Source organism: Microcaecilia unicolor, chromosome 4, assembly GCF_901765095.1.
Source record: "Microcaecilia unicolor chromosome 4, aMicUni1.1, whole genome shotgun sequence".
Lineage (NCBI taxonomy): Eukaryota > Metazoa > Chordata > Amphibia > Gymnophiona > Siphonopidae > Microcaecilia > Microcaecilia unicolor.
The window spans coordinates 177993103-178013062 of record NC_044034.1 but is presented as its reverse complement, the minus strand read 5'-3'; the positions used below and the strand labels follow the sequence as shown (position 1 = coordinate 178013062).

The 19960-nt window shown below is 46.0% G+C and overlaps 1 protein-coding gene across 1 annotated transcript in view; it reads right to left on the bottom strand.

Moving 5' to 3' along the window:
* Positions 1-19960, bottom strand: part of DENND5A (DENN domain containing 5A) — a 315605-nt gene that overhangs the window by 125373 nt on the left and 170272 nt on the right. The window contains exons 9-11 of the mRNA XM_030201008.1: positions 19342-19492; positions 11603-11696; positions 1702-1833 (exon numbers count right to left, since the gene is read on the bottom strand). Coding sequence (XP_030056868.1) covers positions 1702-1833; positions 11603-11696; positions 19342-19492 — 377 coding nt within the window. The remainder of the gene's footprint in view (positions 1-1701; positions 1834-11602; positions 11697-19341; positions 19493-19960) is intronic.

Here is a 19960-nt window from a genome sequence, read left to right as displayed (position 1 = left end):
GCCCCACCACACACACTTAGTACCAGTCATATTTTACATTAAATATTCTGCTTCTACCATTGCTTTCCAATTAACAATCCAGACAACCTGGAAAGCACTGCTTCCACATTAGGCTATGTGACTGGCATAGATGGGGTTATGCACTGGGGTTTGGAGGCATGGTAGTTAATCTTTTTCTTTAAAACTTTCCTTTATAGTGTTGGAGTTCCTTTCAGAAATTATGTGTCCTGAGTTTTTTATACTGTTATGTTTATTTATTTAAAACCCGCTACTCACACAAGACAAATTGAAGCAAAAAGGGAGTGCAATAGATTAGTTACGTTTCCTGTTCATCATGAATTGCCTGCAATTATGATGCACATTATCCTTCCATGAAATACAATGTAATACATAACTTTGCAGACCATGCCACAGCATTCCTCAGTAAATAAAACCCATTATTTCAACAGAATGAGATAACAGTTGATTCAGCTTCCAGCTGCTACCACGTGAACCGGAAATCATTGTCCACATTTAAAGCACATTTTATACATGTGAAAAGGCTTTTCTTTTCCACACTTTTTATATTTTCATATTTGTTTTATTGTAAACTGTTCAAATATATATGTCAATGAGCAGTATATATCATGTATAAAGTAAACTTGAAACTTGCGAAGTGCAAAAAGTAGATTCACAGCACCTACAATCTGTGCGTAGGCATTCTGGAGGTCATAGTTTAGGTGGAGCAAGGGCAAAGTTAAAATGAACCAAGAATACATGTACACATTTATACCTGCCTCAGAGCAGGTGTAAATGTGTGCAAGAGCATTTATGCACAACTAGGGACCATTTAAGAACCTTTTTTTTTGTTGGTTACATTTGTACCCCACACTTACCCCACTCATAGCAGGTTCAGTGCGGCTTACATATTATATAAAGGTATTTATTTGTACCTGGGGCAATGGAGGGTTAAGTGACTTGCCCAGAGTCACAAGGAGCTGCCTGTGCCTGCAGTGGGAATTGAACCCAGTTCCCCAGGACCAAAGTCCACCACAATTTTATAAAGGAAACGCAAAAAGCGGAGACAACCAGGGAGATAATGTCCCTGGAGTCACACTCTGCTTATAAATTTTATTGTTATTTATAACCATAGTGTGGCTCCAGGAACATCATTATCCCCTTGGCTGTCTCTGCATTCTGTAGAACATTTTTGTTCTTTTCCTGTTTCTCTATTTTATAAATGATCATAGATGCTTATGCTACTTATATAAAATAGATACATTTGCAATTTTTTCTATGCACATTACAAAAATTACCCCCATGAGATAATACACAAACATTAACATGTTATTGGTGCAAGATATTTACTACCAATTTGACTTCTAAGGTGTGTATGTTCACGGTAATGCAGCATTCTTTTTAGCAGCTGAGCATGATTCATAATGACCCATGCTGGATATGGTCAGAACAGTACAGCCTATTCCACAAGGAAGCACACCTTGGCCCCTGGTGGCAGCATCATAATATAAACAGTTTGATTTGAAGGATGATGGGATGGAGGTTTAAACATAGCAAAAAAAAAAAATGGATGTTTGTAAGCCTCAAGCCCATTCACATGCAAGTTATATGCACTACAGTACTGTACACCTGCAGAAACCATGGTAAATGTTAAGAGTATTTCTTTTAAAAAATGTTTTAATTGTATATTGCATATCCTCATACCTTATTTCTACATTCCTTTAGTAATCCTTCAACAAACTTCCAGTTTGTTTGTGCTATTACTGATGGTGAAAGGTTAGACAGTTTTGGCTGTCGAATGGTGCTTCCCAAGTTCCTTGCTTCCTGAATATATTTCTAATTAAAAGGATTTAAAAAAAACAAAACAAAAACAAATTAAGTATATTCAGAAATAGGTCACAATGAATTATAAAAATCAAGTTCTGCCTGGAATTAATGAAGTCTACTTTTAGTCCACCTATATATATGGATTAACAAACCCACCCTGTCAAAATTTTCTTATCTAGAAAATCTGTTGTGGATAAGACATTCAGCACAAAAATCAAACACATCAATCTTGTAAGCCTTCTTTTCCTTTGGATAGTAGGCTAAAGGTCTGGGAAAACACTGTACAAAAATTCTTCTTTCCCTTCACAGTCAGAAAACTCACTTCCCTTCTAAAATCATGTTAATTAGCATAAAACAAGAAATCAAGGGAAGCCACAAAAGTGAAAAATTGCAAATAAAATGACAGCAGATAAAACAACTTGTGATACAGCTGTTTTGTTTATTCAAACATCATCAAAACAATTCCCAAACACTAATGTGTCGACATCTTGGGTGGAATTAGTCTCACTCCAGTCTAAAAATGTGTTATATATGAGCACCAAACTACCCAGGCCACAAGTCTGAGCATAATGCCATTGGCAATAAACTAACCAAAGTTTAAATATGGAAACTGCAAGGCTTGTGATCCTGAATTAGCAGTTTACTCTTATAGAAAAAAAATATATATATGCAATATTACCATGTATTAACTCAGTGGTGAGGGATTGTGTGTGCACTTTGTGCTGTAAATTCCTTCAAGTTCCTTGAAGACAGGCAATGTGTGAGCCTCTGTGCCTGCAACATGTCAGTTTTTCTCCTGGTGAAAGAGCAAAAATTTCCAGACACACAGATCTCTTTTCAAGGAATTCCTACACATTTCTGGAATCTGTCAGTGCCTCTTTCTACATGAATGATTCATTTTCATGTAGCATTTTCAATATCAGGTCTAAATCTGATTTTGGATGTTTTGCTGAAAAAGTCCAAAAGATCAAGTGGCAAACAGCCATTTTCGAAACAGAAAAATATCTCTTTTTGTTTCGAAAATGATTTCCTAGACATTTTGTGCTCAGTGCATTTTACTTTTGTGACCATTTAAAAAAACAAAATATATCCAAGGGAAAAACGCACAAAAACAAGTCATTGAGACACCTGGGGGGGGAGGGGCCAGAAATTTTTAAGTAGACTGGCACAGGTATGTACACGCCACACCATTACCTCCTTATATTGTACGATGAGCACTCCAACCTTCTGTACCTAATGGTAACCCCTACAATAGCCCTTATATCTGCAGGTGTCACCTATATGTGGGATCAGTAGGTTTCGGAGGGCTCACATTTTCCACCATGTGTAAGATTGGGATATGGACCTGGGTCCACTTCTCTACAGTGCACTGCACTGACCACTAGGCTACTCCAGAACCTGTTTGCTGCTCTAACAGGACTGGCTATAACATCTGAATCTGTCAAAAGGTTGTTATGTACTGTTTCATTAACATCTTTAGAGTGTGGGAGGGGTCAGTGATCACTGGGGTAGTAAAAGGGGGGAGGGGTCATGCCTTAATCTTTCCAGTGAATCAATTTGTCAGTCCCAAATTTTGTCTCCAGTGGGGGAAATCGCATATAACATTAAATAAACCTTGCACGGACACGTTATACAAACATATCGGGTGTTGTATACCTACGGACTTCAAACGTGACTCATTTCACACAGGATCACAGTCCTGCGATTCACTTTTCTCGTCATCCTGCGATTCACCTCCCTCCTCATCAGGCCAATCAACTGTCTTAATGACTGCCTCTTTAATATACATAAACGATTGGATACATTGTTTGGGCCGATGACAAGAGAAGTGAATCACAGGACTGTGATCCTGTGTGAAACGACCACTGAGGTCTGTAGGTATACAACTCCCAAAATGTTTGTAAAACTTGTCATGCTGGGTTTATTTAATGTTAATCCCTCCAGTGATCATCTGGTCAGTTAGGGCACCTTTTCGTGCAACTTAGTTTTGATTGAAACAGATCTAGAGTAGAACATCTAACTTTTAGCCCTGGACGTTTTTGCTCTGATCCATTATGGCAGAAAAATGTCCAATCCTGGAAAAGAGGCAGTTGTAAAACTATATATACTCATTCATTAACATAAAAAATGCTTATGATTTAATTATGCTTTAATCAACCAAAAATGAATTCCAGAAGTACATTTGGTTTTTATTTTGACAATTTTACAGTTTCTCCACTATTTAATAAGCATAAATAACCAATAGACAATAGAACCTACAAATAAGAACATAAGAGTAGCCATACTGGATCAGACCAATTGTCCATCTAGACCAGTATCCTGTTTTTCAAACAGTGGCCAAGCCAGGTAGCGAAGATACTTACCTGTAGCAGGTATTCTCTGAGGACAGCAGGCTGATTGTTCTCACACTTGGGTCGATGTCCACGTCGGCCCAGGAACGGAAATTTAATAGCAAAATCTCAAAAATCTTCCAGAGTCTTCTGGCGCGTGAACGGCGCGCACCGCACATGCGCGGACCAGTTTCCCGCCCGTCACATGAGTAAGGACCTCAGTGCAGTCCAAAATCAAGAGGAGAACAATGAACAACTCCAAAGGGGAGGAGGGCGGGTTTATGAGAACAATCAGCCTGTTGTCCTCAGAGAATACCTGCTACAGGTAAGTATCTTCGCTTTCTCCGAGGACAAGCAAGCTGCTTGTTCTCACACTTGGGGTATCCCTAGCTGCTAGGCTTACTCAAAACAATGAATATTGGTCAACTGGGCCTCGCAACGGCGAGGACATAACAGAGATTGACCTGAAAAGAAACACAACTAAGTGAGAGTGCAGCCTGGAACAGAACAGAAATGGGCATAGGAGGGTGGAGTTGGATTCTAAACCCCAAACAGATTCTGCAGCATCGACTGCCCAACCCACTGTCGCGTCGGCTATCCGGCTGAAGGTAGTAGTGAGATGTGAATGTGTGGACTGATGACCACGTTGCAGCCTTGCAAATCTCTTCAATAGAATATGACTTCAAGTGAGCCACTGATGCAGCCATCGCTCTGACATTATGAGCCGTGACATGGCCCTCTAGAGTCATCCCAGCTTGGGCATAAGTAAAGGATATGCAATCCGCTAGCCAATTAGAGATTGTGCGTTTTCCCTGATGGTGACTCCCCTCCTGCTGGGATCAAAAGAAACAAACTGGGCGGACTGTCTATAGGGCTTTGTCCGTTCCACGTAAAAGGCCAATGCTCTCTTATAGTCCAAGGTATGCAACTTGTCTTCACCAGGGCGGGTATGTGGACGGGGAAAAATGTTGGCAAGACAACTGACTGGTTCAGATGGAACTCCGACACCACCTTCGGCAAGAACTTCGGGTGAGTGTAACATAGTAACATAGTAGATGACGGCAGAAAAAGACCTGCACGGTCCATCCAGTCTGCCCAACAAGACAACTCATGTGTGCTACTTTTGTGTATGCCCTACTTTGATTTGTACCTGTGCTCTTCAGGGCACAGACCGTATAAGTCTGCCCAGCACTAGCCCCGCCTCCCAACCACCGGCTCTGGCATAGACCGTATAAGTCTGCCCAGCACTATCCCCGCCTCCCACCACCGGCTCTGGCACAGACCGTATAAGTCTGCCCAGCGCTATCCCTGCCTCCCAACCTCCAGTCCCGCCTCCCACCACTGGCTCTGGCACAGACCGTATAAGTCTGCCCCGCACTATCCCCGCCTCCCAACCTCCAGCCCCGCCTCCCACTACCGGGCTCTGCTATCCAATCTCGGTTAAGCTCCTGAGGATCCTTTCCTTCTGAACAGGATTCCTTTATGTTTATCCCACGCATGTTTGAATTCCGTTACCGTTTTCCTCTCCACCACCACCACCACTACTCTGCTATGATGAAACTTGATATAAGGTGAATGCACTACCAGAGCTTGGAACACGCTGACTCTATGAGCTGAAGTAACAGCCACCAAGAAAATGACCTTCCAGGTCAAGTACTTCAGATGGCAGGAATTCAGTGGCTCAAAAGGAGGCTTCATCAGCTGGGTGAGAACGACATTGAGATCCCATGACACTGGTGGAGGTTTGACAGGGGGGCTTTGACAAAAGCAAACCTCTCACGAAGCGAACAACTAAAGGCTGTCCAGAGATAGGCTTACCCTCTACACGTTGATGATAAGCACTAATTGCACTAAGGTGAACGCTTACAGAGTTGGTCTTGAGACCAGACTCTGCAGAAGGTATTAAAGTAGGGTCTGTGTAGGACAAGAAAAAGGATCTAGGGCCTTGCTGTCACACCAGACGGCAAACATCCTCCATTTGAAAGAATAACACTTTTTCGTGAAATCTTTCCAGGAAGCAAGCAAGACTCGGGAGACACCCTCTAAAAGACCTAAAGAGGCAATTTCTAAGCTCTCAACATCCAGGCCGTGAGAGACAGAGACTGGAGGTTGGGATGTAGAAGCGACCCCTCGTTCTGGGTGTTGAGGGTCAGAAAACACACCAATCTCCACGGTTCTTCGGAGGACAACTCCAGAAGAAGAGGGAACCAGATCTGACAAGGCCAGAAGGGAGCCACCAGGATCATTGTTCCGCGGTCTTGCTTGAGTTTCAGCAAAGTCTTCCCTACTAGAAGTATGGGAGGATACGCATACAAAAGGCGTGTCCCCCAATGTAGGAGAAGGCATCTGACGCTAGTCTGTCGTGGGCCTGAAGTCTGGAACAGAATTGACGGACTTTGTGATTGATCTGAGTGGCAAAAAGATCCACTGAGGGGGTGCCCCACACTCAGAAGATCTTGTGGAGAACGCTCATGTTTAGCGACCACTCGTGAGGTTGCATGATCCTGCTCAATCTGTCAGCCAGACTGCTGTTTACGCCTGTCAGATACGTCGTCTGGAGAAACATACCGTAACGGCGCCCCCAAAGCCACATCTGGATGGCTTCCTGACACAGAGTGCGAGATCCGGTGCCCCCCTGCTTGTTGGTGTAATACATAGCAACCTGATTGTCTGTCTGAATCAGAATGATTTGGTTGGATAGCCTATCTCTGAAAGCCTTGAGAGCGTTCCAGATCGCTCATAATTCCAGGAGGTTGATCTGAAGACCTTTTTCCTGAAAGGACCAGGCTCCTTGAGTGTGAAGCCCATCTACGTGATCTCCCCACCCGAGGAGGGATGCATCCGTTGTCAGCACTTTTTGTAGTTGAGGAATTTGGAATGGATGTCCCAAGGTCAAATTGGATCGAATGGTCCACCACTGAAGGGAACTGCAAACGTCGGTGGAGAGATGGATGACATCCTCTAGATCCCCTGTGGCCTGGCACCACTGGGAAGCTAGGGTCCATTGAGCTAATCTCATATGTAGGCGTGCCATGGGAATTATATGAACTGTGGAGGCCATGTGTCCTAAGAGGTTCAACATCTGCCGAGCTGTGATCTGTTGAGACACTCGAGTCATGGACACGAGGGCCAGGAGATTGTCTGTCCTCGCCTGGGGAAGATAAGCTCGAGAAGTCCGTGTGTCCAACAGAGCTCCAACGAACTCCAATTTTTGAACCGGGACAAGATGGGACTTGGGATAATTGATCACGAACCCCAGTAGCTCTAGCACTCGAATAGTAATCTGCATGGACTGTAGAGCGCCTGCCTCCGAGATGCTCTTGACCAGCCAATAGTCGAGATATGGGAACACATGCACTCCCAAGTCTGCGTAGCGATGCTGCGACAACAGCCAGGCACTTTGTGAAAACCCTGGGCGCAGATGCGAGGCCAAACGGCAGTACACATACTGAAAATGCCGAGTTCCCAACCGAAATTGAAGATACTTCCTGTGAGCTGGGAGTATCGAGATGTGAGTATAGGCATCCTTTAAGTCCAGAGAGCATAGCCAATCGTTTTCCTGAATCATGGGAAGAAGGGTGCCCAGGGAAACCATCCTGAACTATTCTCGGACAAGGAATTTGTTCAGGGCCCTTAGGTCTAGGATGGGACGTATCCCCCCTGTTTTCTTTTGCACAAGGAAGTACCTGGAATAGAATCCCAGTCCTTCTTCCCCTGGTGGAATGGGTTCGACCGCACTGGCCTTTAGAAGGGCTGAGAGCTCCTCTGCAAGTACCTGCTTGTGGTGGGAGCTGTTAGAATGAACTCCTGGTGGACAATTTGGAGGCTTGGATTCCAGATTGAGAGTGTATCCTAACCGGACTATTTGAAGAACCCACCGGTCAGAGGTTATAAGAGGCCACCTTTGGTGAAAAAATATTAACCTCCCCCCAACCGGTAAGTCGTAAGGAATGGACACTTGCACTGTGGCTATGCTGCACTGGAGTCGGTCAAAAGCCCGTCCCTTGCGTTTGCTGGGGAGCCGCAGGGGCCTTAGGCGCACGCCATTGATGAGAATGAGCGCACTGGGACTGAGTCTGGGCAGGCTGCCGAGAAGCAGGAATGTACCTATGCCTAGCATAGGAATAGGGAGCACCCCTCCAAAAAACCTCCTAGATGAGGGGGTAGTAGCAGAAGACGCCTGGCGGGAGAGAGAATCCATATCATCATTGTGCTTTTTGATCTGATCGACCACATCCTCTACTTTTTCACAAAAAAGGTTTTCCCCCCAGCAAGGAACATCCGCCATTCGCTGCTGGATCTTATGATCCAGGTCAGAGATGCGCAGCCATGAGAGTCTGCGCATCACTATACCTTGAGCAGCTATTCTGGATGTCACATCAAAAGTGTCATAAGTACCCCTGGCCAGGAATTTTTGACACGCCTTCTGCTGCCTGACCACCTGGTGAAAAGGTTTGGCCAGCTCCCGAGGAAGCGCTTCGATGAAACTAGACAGTTGCCTCACCGAGTTCCGCAAGTGGATGCTCGTGTACAGCTGGTATGTCTGAATCTTGGCTGAGAGCATAGCAGCCTGATATGTCTTCCTCCCAAAAGAATCCAAGTTCCTAGACTCTTTGCCTGGGGGCGCCGAGGCATAGTCCCCTAGACTCTCTTGAGAGCAGAATCCACCACCATTGAATCATGAGGTAGCTGAGACTTCACCATTACCGGCTCTCCGTGGACTCTGTACTGGGATTCAGCTTTTTTGGGGACCACTGGATTAGAGAGAGGGAACGACCAGTTTCGCAGAAGAACTTCCCTGAGTGTATTATGCAAGGGAGCTGTTGCAACCTCTGTAGGTGGAGAAGGATAATCCAAGACCTTGAGCATCTCGGCCCTGGGCTCATCCACAACCTCCATAGGGAAGGGAATATCCTTAGACATTTCCCGGACAAAGGAGGAAAAAGAAAGAGTCTCAGGCGGACACATCCTTCTCTCAATGGGCAGAGTAGGATCAGAGGGAATCTTATAGGACTCTTCTTCAGAAAAGTATCTGGGATCTTCCTCTTCCTCCCACGAACGCTCATCCTCAGTATCAAACAAAAGCTCTCTAAGAGCAGCCCAAGCATGTCTCGACGTCGAGGAAAGACGACCTCAAAGGCAATGTTGAGAAGTCAATCCCTGCCTGGACTGTGGCGAAGTTTCCTCCGCTGACGTTGAAGGAGAGTCAACCCAGGTGGCAGCCGATGCCGTAAGCGGCACCGAGGTCGGGGACCTCAGCACAGGCGAAGGACCATATGCCGCTTCAACAGACGGTGCAGAAGGTGCAAGCACCTGACACCGAAGTAGACTGGCGCAGCAATCCCTCCAGAAGCTCTAGAAGGGCCCCGATGCGCTCGTCGAGAGCCGCCATCGGAAAAGGCTGTGGGGCCGGTGGCAGAATCTGTGGGGGGCTCGAGAGCTGGTTGCCAGGCTGCAAGGCTGCCAAAAGACTGACACACACATCGGCACCTCCTGTATAGAGGGTGAGCGATCCTCTCAGCGCCGACACTTCTCGGGTGCCAAAGCCCTCAGCTCCCCGGAGCTCTCAAAACCGTGCATGGAAGGAGATCAATGACTGTGCTTCTTAGCCTTCGCTCGACGCCCGTCATCGAGACTCCTCGGTACCAAAGAGGAGGACACGGAATCCTCACGCCTCCTCGGGGCCTGGTCCGACGAAGGGCAGTCCCGGGCGGCCTGCATAGCAGTAGGCCTCAAGACAGGTGGAGACCCACTCGATACCTTGCTGCTCCCAGCGCAATATGGTCGTTCAGCAGCCATTACCTGTGCTCTCCAAGTCGATGCTTCCCTCGACGTCGATGCCGCCGACCTTGGTGCCGATGCCGAAGGACCGGACCAATCCATAAAAAGTTTTTCTCGTTGAGCCTCCCGAGACACTTGGGTCTATTTTTTTACCAAAGGACACAGCAGCTGGTAGATGATCGGGTTCAAGGCATTGGAGACACCACGCGTGGGGGTCGGTATCCGAGATGGTCCGGTTGCACCGAGTACAACGCTTGAAGCTGCTGGGTGTCCTTGATGGCATGGACGGAAAAACGATGGCTGCGAAATTAAAGGACGCGATTGTGCCAATTAAAAAGGCACAAAAAAGGGAAACAAAAGACAGCTGCAGCGAAAAGAACGAAAAGAAAACAAACAGTGACAAACTAAGGAAAATAAAGGTAAAGAATTCTTTTTTTTTTTTTAATTTGCTGAAACGAAGAACAAAAAAAGAAAAAAAAGAAGTGGTAACGCGAAGACTCTCTCTTGGGCCGAGAGTAACACAACGAAAAAACCGTATCACCTCAGACGCAGAGAAAAAGAAACTGAGGTCCTTACTCACGCGACGGGCGGGAAACCAGTCTGCGCATGCGCAGTGCGCGCCAGAAGACTACGATTTTTGAGATTTTGCTACCAAAACTTCCGATCCTCGGTCAACATGGACGACGACCCAAGTGTGAGAACAAGCAGCCTGCTTGTCCTCGGAGAACACAAGTACCTGGAAGAACCCAAATCGTGGCAACACGCCATACTACAAATCCCACGGCAAGCAGTTACTTCCCATGTCTGTCTCAAAACTCTCAATAGCAGACTATGGACTTTTCCTCCAGGAATCTATCCAAACCTTTTTTAAACCCAGATACGCCAACCGCTGTTAACACATCCTCCGGCAAAGAGTTCCAGAGCTTAACTATTCATTGAGTGAAAAAATATTTCCTCCTATTTCCAAGTAACTTCGAGTGTCCCCTAGTCTTTGTACTTTTGGAACGAGTAAAAAATTGATTTACTTCTACTTGGTTCTACATCACTCAGGATTTTGCAGACCTCAATCGTATCTCCTCTCATCTGTCTCTTTTCCAAGCTGAAGAGCCCTAACCTCTTTAGCCTTCCATCATATGAGAGGAGTTCCATCCCCCTTTATCATTTGGTTGCTCTTCTTTGAACCTTTTCTAATTCCACTGTATCTTTTTAGAGATATGGCGACCAAAAAATACTCAAGGTGCTGACGCAACATGGAGCAATGCAAAGGCACTATAGTATTTTGGTCTTATTCACCATCCCTTTCCTATTACTAGCATCCTGTTTGCTTTTTTGGCCGCTGATGCACACTGAGCAGAAGATTTCAGCATATTATCTACAAGAACACTCAGATCTTTCTCTTGAGTGCTGACCCCCAAGGTGGACCCTAGCATCAGGTACCTACTTAGGCAAAATACGCATGTATGTGCATACAGACACATGTATATGCCATAAATCTAATAAAATATGTATGTAATCAGTGTGTAACACTACAGTCTTGCTAAATATAAATCTGATGAGAAAAGACACCCGAATGATCATATAAACACACACAATAAGAAATAGCTAAACAGCACTATATTTGCATATTTGACAGTGGCACTATGACGATCTATAAAGTTAAGTTTTACCTCTCTTTGATCATTATCAAGACGTAAGTGTTCACTATGCTGCTTCTGTCGGTCCTTACGCCTCCATTGTGCAGGTGCATTCCTTTTTGTCCATCTATAAACAAAGAGAAAATTATGTTTTACAAACAAGAAAAAATGTTTGTCTTGCAAGAGGAATCTTTTTGGTAGACAGCAGGATTAAGCAGGCATATAAGTGGGTGACATCATCTGATGGCGCAGGATGAACACTATTCTCAGGGCTCAGAACTAAATGCAAAGTTTTGAGTACGTACAGCCCTTCTAATAGGCAACGGTCTCCTCAGTCTCTTTAGTTAGCTCCATAGTACAAGGAGGAACTCAAAATCTCAGAAATGGGAGGGATTTTGTGCCTGTATCAAAGAAGCAAGAAACAAAGTTCCTCTACAACAATCCACAGAAAACATCAGAGAAGTAGAGGATGACACTCGTCCTTCAGGCAGGGAATATGGATCAAAAACCTTTATTGTGGCCCCAACAATGGAGACCCGACATGGGTCCGTATGTCAGCGGAGGTACTGTCTGCTTCAGGAGCCAGATACACACACTCTATGGATATGTTGTGTATTGAACTTGGTGCAGCACACTATATAACCAGAAGGAAGATGTGTCCGAGGACAACACGAACTTCTATACTTCAGAAAGAAATGCTGTGCAATCTGGCAAACTGGGATTGTGTGCTTGCCATCTACGGAATACCCAAAGGTGAGAAAGGTTTGTTTTTGGGCTTTTTTTTTTTGCAGACAAGCAGGATTGAGTCGGGCACACAAGTAAGGGACACCCAAGCTCAGGGTCAAATTATCTGCACTTCATCCATTGTCCAGGACTAGCCTGGTCACAGAGAAAAATACAATACCCTGACAAAGTACACCACCTCCTCTGATGGCGGACATTTGTAGCCCTAGAAAATAGAGATGGTACAAATAGAGAAGTACAGTATTCAGAGAACAATGAATAGGGTCATGACTGTGTGAAGCATCAAGTTCCGATGAGGCCAGTAGGTGCAAAGGAGAATCATAGTGGCAGGCTATTTGATAAATTGTGCAGGGTTCTTGGGTATGAGAGGGATGGAAGAATAAGTACTACTACTACTACTTATTTCTATAGTGCTACTAAACGTACCCAGCACTGTACTTGGCACCACTGGGAAGCTAGGGTCCATTGAGCTGATCTCATATGTACGCGTGCCATGGGAGTTACATGGACTGTGGAAGCCATGTGCCCTAATAGTCTCAACATCTGCCGAGCTGAGATCTGTTGAGACGCTTGAGCCAAGGACACTAGGGCCAGGAGGTTGTCTGCCCTTGCCTGGGGAAGATAAGCTCGAGACGTCCATGTGTCCAACAGAGCTCCTATGAACTCCAATTTCTGAACACGGACAAGGTGGGTGAGACTTGGGATAATTGATTACAAACTCCAGTAGCTCTAGCAGTTGAATAGTCATGCGCATGGACTGCAGAGCCCCTGCCTCCGAGGTGCTCTTCACCAGCCAATCGTCGAGATAAGGAAACACATGCACTCACAGTCTGCGCAGCCATGCTGCAACAACTGCCAGGCACTTTGTGAAGACCCTGGGCGCAGATGCGAGGCCAAAGGGCAGTACACAATACTGAAAGTGCAGAGTTCCCAACCAAAATCGAAGATACTTCCTGTGAGTTGGGATCCTTTAAATCCAGAGAGCATAGCCAGTCATTTTCCTGAATCATGGGAAGAAGGGTGCCCAGGGAAACTATCCTGAACTTTTCTCGGACCATGAATTTGTTCAGGGCCCTTAGGTCTAGGATGGGATGCATCCCCCGTTTTCTTTTGCACAAGGAAGTACCTGGAATAGAATCTCAGCCCTTCTTCCCCTGGTGGAACGGGTTCGACCGCATTGGCCTTTAGAAGGGCGGAGAGTTCCTCTGCAAGTACCTTCTTGTACTGGGAGCTGAAGGACTGAGCTCCCGGTGGGCAATTTGGAGGCTTGGATACCAAATAGATCCTTATCGGACTGTTTGAAGAACCCACCTGTCGGAGGTTATAAGAGACCACCTTTGGTGAAAAAATATCAACCTCCCCCAACAGGCAAGCCGTTAGGCACACCTTTTCCGAGGCTATGCTGCACTGGAGCCAGTCAACAGCCCCGTGCCTTGGGTCCAGGCCTTATTGCCTATTATGAATTAATATAATATATGTTCTCCTCAACTTTACTGACTTCCCCCTCTAAATTAGTGGTCTAAGAAAAGAGGAATATTTACTTTAAATTAGAATCTTCTTTTTGTTATTTCAGATAATATCGCTGTGTTTCTTGTACAAGATATATCTTGTGAATAAGGTTTGAAATATTATAAATAAATAAAAAAGCCCATCCCTTGCTTTTGCTGGGGAGCCCTAGGGGCCTTAGGCACATGGCGTTGAGGGGAACGCGCATGCTGGGACTGAGCCTGAACCGGCTGCCGAGAAGCAGGAGTGTACCTACGCCTGTTATAGGAATAGGGAGCACTCCTCTTCCCTCCAAAAAACCTCGTAGAAGAGGAGGCAGTAGCAGAAGACGTCTGGTGGGAGAGAGAATCCATGGCATCATGATGCTTTTTTATCTTATCGACCATGTCCTCTACTTTTTCTCCAAAAAGATTATCCCCCCCACCCCCACCCCGGCAAGGAACATCTGCCATTCGCTGCTGGGTCTTCTGATTCAGGTCAGAGACACGCAGCCATGAGGGTCTGCGCATCACTATACCTTGAGCAGCTACTCGGGATGTCACATCAAAAGTGTTGTAAGACCCCCTGGCCAAGGAATTTGCGACACGCCTTCTGCTGCCTGACCACCTGGTGAAAAGGTTCAGCAAGATCCGGAGGAAGTGTTGCAACTAAACTGGACAGTTGCCTCACCGAGTTCCACAAGTGGATGCTCGTGTAGAGCTGGTATGTTTGGATCTTGGCGGCGAGCATAGCGGCCTGATACGTCCTCCTCCGAAAAGAAACCAAGGTCCTAGACTCTCTGCCTGGGGACGCCGAGACATAGTCTCCACTACTCTTGGCTCTTCTGAGAGCAGAATCCATCACCATGGAATCGTGAGGAAGTTGGGCCTTCACCATTACAGGCTCTCTATGGACTCTGTACTGGGACATGGATTTCTTCGGGACCACTTCCTCCGAAAAGTATCTGGGGTCTTCCTCCTCTTCCCACGAGCGCTCCTCATCGGTATCGGACAAAAGCTCCCTAACCCGAGCCTGTCTCAACATCGAGGATTGACAACCTCGTGGGGGGTGTCGTGAAGTCAACTCCTGCCTGGACTCCGGCAAAGCTTCCTCCACCAACGTCGAGGGGGAATCAACCCAGGTGACAGTCAACACCGGTACAGAGGACGAGGACCTCCTCACAAGTGATGGCCCAGATGCCGCCTCCGCAGTCGGTACGGAAGGCGCAAGCACCCCCGACACCGAGGCAGACTGGCGAAGCAAGCCTTCCAGAAGCTCTGGAAGAAGGGCCCTGATGCGCTTGTTGAGAGCTTCCATCGGAAAAGGCTGGGGTGCCGGTGCAGGAGTCGGTTGCAGAATTTGAGGGGGCTCGAGAGCCGGTACCAGGCTGCCAGATGACCGACGCATTGGCACCTCTTGAATGGAGGGTGAGCGGTCCTCCCGGTGCCATGTATGGAAGGAGATCGATGGTGCTTCTTCGCCTTTGCTCGATGTCCATCATCAAGACTCCTCGGTACCGAAGAGGACGTGGAATCCTCACGCCTCCCTGGGGCCGGGTCCAACAAAGGTTGGTCCCATGGGTCCTGCATAGCAGTAGGCCTCGAGATAGGTGGAGACCCACTTGATGCCTCGCTGCTCCCAGCGCGTGAAGGTCTTTCGGCCTGGACGCTCGGTGTCGCTGCTTCCCTCAACGTCGATGCCGCCGACCTTGGTACCGATGTTGATGTTGATGTCGAAGGACTGGACCAATCTGGAAAAAGCGTCTCACGCTGAGCCTCTCGAGCTACTTGGGTCCATTTCTTCATCAATTTACACAGCTTACTGGCAGCTGGAAGATGGTTGGGCCCAAGACACTGAAGACACCACGCATTGTGGTCGGTACTCGAGATGGTCCGGTTACAGCGAGTACAATGCTTGAAGCCGCAGGGAGTCCTCAATGACATGGACGGAAAAACAGCAGTGGCAATATTAAAAGGCTCGATGGTGCCAAATAAAAAGGCACAAAAAAAAGGGCAAAATGTCTCGGCCGAGCAGCCTAAGGACGGCCGCAACGAAAAGTAAAGGAAACTTAAAGAAGTGACAAAAACTATGAAGAAATAATTAGAAAACACTACTTTTTTTTTTTTATATATAAAGAAAGCTAGAGCGGGAAGCTGGAAAAACGAAAAAAAAAAAAAAAAAAAAAGAGGCGTAAAACACCAAAAACAGTCTCCTGAACCGTTCTAAGCGCAAAGAAAAATAACACACGTCTTCACTATGAAGTGGATCAAAAGAAACTGAGTAGCAGCATGCTCGTATCGCGGGCGGGAAGCCGTTCGCACATGTGGTGCATTCGGCCCGCGCGACAGTGGGTTCTGGAGAGTTTTTTTTGCTTTCAAGTTCCGGTCTCCTGGGCCGTCGCAGACGACGACCCATCAGTCAGAATATTGAGCCTGCTTGTCCTATCAGCCAGAATATTGAGCCTGCTTGTCCTCGGAGAATGTATTGTACTGTTCTGGGAATCTTTCCAGGTACTTGTAAGGTGGATTGGCCACTGTTGGAAACAGGATGATAGGCTTAAAGGACCTTTGGTCTACCCCAGTATGGCAATACCTATGTACTTATGTACCAGACATCTTTTTAACTCTGTGACCCCCCCCCCCCCCCCCCCCCCCCCCGTTCCCTTTCACTGATAAGCAATAAGATTTCTTGGGTCTTAGCCTTCAACTAGGCTTTCAGCCATGTATTCTATCAAATTACTTCTGGGCAAGACACCACCTCGAGGTCCGCTGTATATCCTCTCCCGGGAGAAATCTAGTCATGCGGGAATACAAAGAAAACTTCCAAAAGGGCTTCATCAGACCCTCATCCTCTCCGGCGGGGGCAGGTTTCTTCTTTGTAACCAAGAAGGACGGCTCTCTGAGATTTTGTATAGACTACTGGGGTCTTAATGAAACAACCATTAAGAACCGGTATCCGCTCCCGCTGATTCCAGAACTTTTCGACCGTCTGCAGGGAGCATCTATCTTTACCAAGCTGGATCTCCGAGGCGCCTACAATCTGGTCCGAATCAGACATGGGGACGAATGGAAGACCGCCTTTAATACCCATGAAGGACATTTCGAATATCTAGTCATGCCATTTGGCCTTTGTAATGCACCTGCAGTCTTTCAGGAATTCATGAACTTCATTTTTCAAGATCTCCTGTACTCCACAGTCATAGTTTACCTAGATAATATTTTTTTTCTGCTTCTGCTCAAGACCATCCTCGTCATGTCCGCACCGTTCTCCAATGCCTCCAGGACTACCGTCTCTTCACCAAACTAGAGAAGTGTTCGTTTCATCAACGGTCTATTCCATTCTTGGGATATATAGTCTCTTCAGAGGGCCCCCAAATGGACCCCACCAAACTCCAAGCCATCCGGAATTGGCCCATGCCCCAGGGTCTCCAGGCCTTGCAACATTTTTTGGGGTTTGCTAACTACTACCGGCAGTTCATCCATCAATACTCCCTTATCACTGCTCCTCTTACTGCACTGACTAGGAAGGGTGCTGATGTGAGGAACTGGACACCGGAGGCCCAGGAGGCTTTCGCCATCTTAAAGCAAGCCTTTCTCTCTGCTCCTGTGCTTCGAAGCCCAGATATCAAAAACCATTCATTTTAGAGGTGGATGCCTCTTCGCTGGGGGCAGGGGCCGTTCTGATTCAAACCTCAGACTCTGGCAAGCGTCATCCATGTTTCTTTTTTCCAAAACATTTTCTCCGGCAGAGCGTAACTACATCATTGGGGACCAGGAATTGCTGGCCCTTAAACTGGCTCTCCAGGAATGGCGATATCTCCTGGAGGGGGCTTTACATCCCATCACAGTAATCACCGACCACAAGAATCTCCTATACCTTCAGGATGCTAAGAGACTAAACCTGCGACAGGCACACTGGTCTCTTTTCTTTGTCCGTTTTAACTTCCGCCTGGTATTTCGACCTGCTGAAAAGAATATTCAGGCTGATGCGCTATCCAGGGCCTTCAACCCTCCCGAAGAACACGAGGAATCCTACCCCATGCTTAATCCTGCCTGTGTTGCCTCCACGACTGTAGTTTCTTCCGTCAGCATGAAGACCTCTGTTCCACCCCAATCCCGGAAGAAGGTTCTCAAATGGGGACACTCCTCCACGTTTGCTGGTCACTCCGGATTCCGCAAGACTTTTCATGGTGGCCACGCATGGCTTAGGATGTCTTACATTTTGTTTCCACCTGACCCATCTGTGCCCCAAACAAATCCTCTCCTGGTAAGCCGTGGGGATTCTTACAACCACTGCCAGTTCCACAGCTCCCTTGGCAGGAAGAAGTTACTGATTTACCACCGTCCCAAGGTCACTCCCGTATGGCCCATTTCATTCCCATGAAATCTCTCCCCTCGACTGCTACTCTTGCCAAGAATGTCATCCAGCATATTTTTCGTTTACATGGTCTACCTCTCCGGATCATAAGTGATCAGGGATCTCAATTCACTTCTAGGTTCTGGAGAGCACTGTGTTCTGCTTTTGGCATCACCACCCATTTTTCATCCGCATACCATCCACAGACCAATGGAATGGTGGAATGGGTCAATCAAACTCTCAAGACCTTCCTGCGTATGTATACTAATAACCGACAGGATGATTAGTTCACATTACTGCCCTGGGCTGAATTCGCCTACAACGGTCTCCACACTGCCTCTCGTATGTCACCATTTTTTACAGTATATGGGCGCCACCCACGACTACCACTTCCGATCCCTCAGACCCAAGCCTCGCCTCAACTCCAACAGACCCTCACTGATATCTGGGACATTTGGAGCAGGGTCCAACAACATCTTCAGTGAGCCGCTGCTAGATACAAGCTTTTCGCAGATCGTAAGAGGCGGTCTGCTCCGACCTTTCAACCTGGACAAAAAGTTTGGCTTAGTACCAAATACTTGAGACTCTGATTACCCTATGGAGACAAGATCATTATTTAAACTATGTGTGGGTCTACAATGTGCTATATGGGTTAGCTCCTTCATCATTAATGTTTTTAGTATCAATTCTCTACATTGAGTAGAGTGTTAGTTAAAACTTAACTTTCTCTCAATGTTAAGGGTGCAATATAAGCAAGCACATACTATGGCTATAGCCCATCAAGCTTCCAATATCTGGAACTCCTTACCAAATGAAGTTTGATTAAAATCTATATAAATTTTAGGAAGAAACTGCAAGCTTGTTTATTCACTTGGTTTTAGGAAAATTGAATTTTGTTTCTATTGTATTTTATAATAATCTAATATGCTGGATGTTTGACTGTTTTGGGTTGTTTTTTTAACTATTATCCAAACTGAACTTTTAGGTAACTGCAGAATATAAATGCAAATGTAATGTAATGGTAATTCACAGTAGTTTATCTTTAGGAAGTTCATTTTCACAACTAACTGCCAGTGGGAAAATACCATAGAAAGAAAATAACCCATGCAATATTTACCCATAAGTTTTACTGTAAAATGTACCCCCACTTACTACATAATCATAGAAAAGCAAAATCTCTCACTTACTTGTTGCTGGCTGGTCCTGTGGAAAGTACATCAGACTGAAGCTTGGGGAAAAACCCTGGCTCATATTTCCCCTGTCCAATCTTCATATCTAGCAAATGTGGATGGATTGCAGTGTGATCTATCTTTGATAGTCTTAGCTCGATGGCTTTTACTAAATACAACATAAGAAGGCATCAGTTAGATATTTTTTTAATCATAAAATGTCATGTCTTCAGGGTTTTTTTTTTCTTATTTCTGGGGTTCACCTAAATGGTATAAACATGAAATTAACCATTTCTCAGCTATCAGCAACTCTTTGCAAAAGCAAAAAATGGCCAGTCAGGCTCTTCAGCACGGTAAATCAATTGTTTAGGCAATACATCACAAACTTTTTAAACAAAGGGTATGAAACCAAGTCCATGCATTTTGTTCAATGTTAATTTGTTGACATTTACATAGCTCCACGAAAAGAAATTTCAACTACTGACTAGTCAGGCAGCATGTGGTCATATATGATATAACCAATATACATGTGTGTGAATTAAAGGGTTTCAGTGCATTCCCCAGATTCATTCTAATTCCCAAAGTCAATGGCCAAGTACCTTCAAGAACAGGAAGAATTGCAGGTCTACAGAGCACT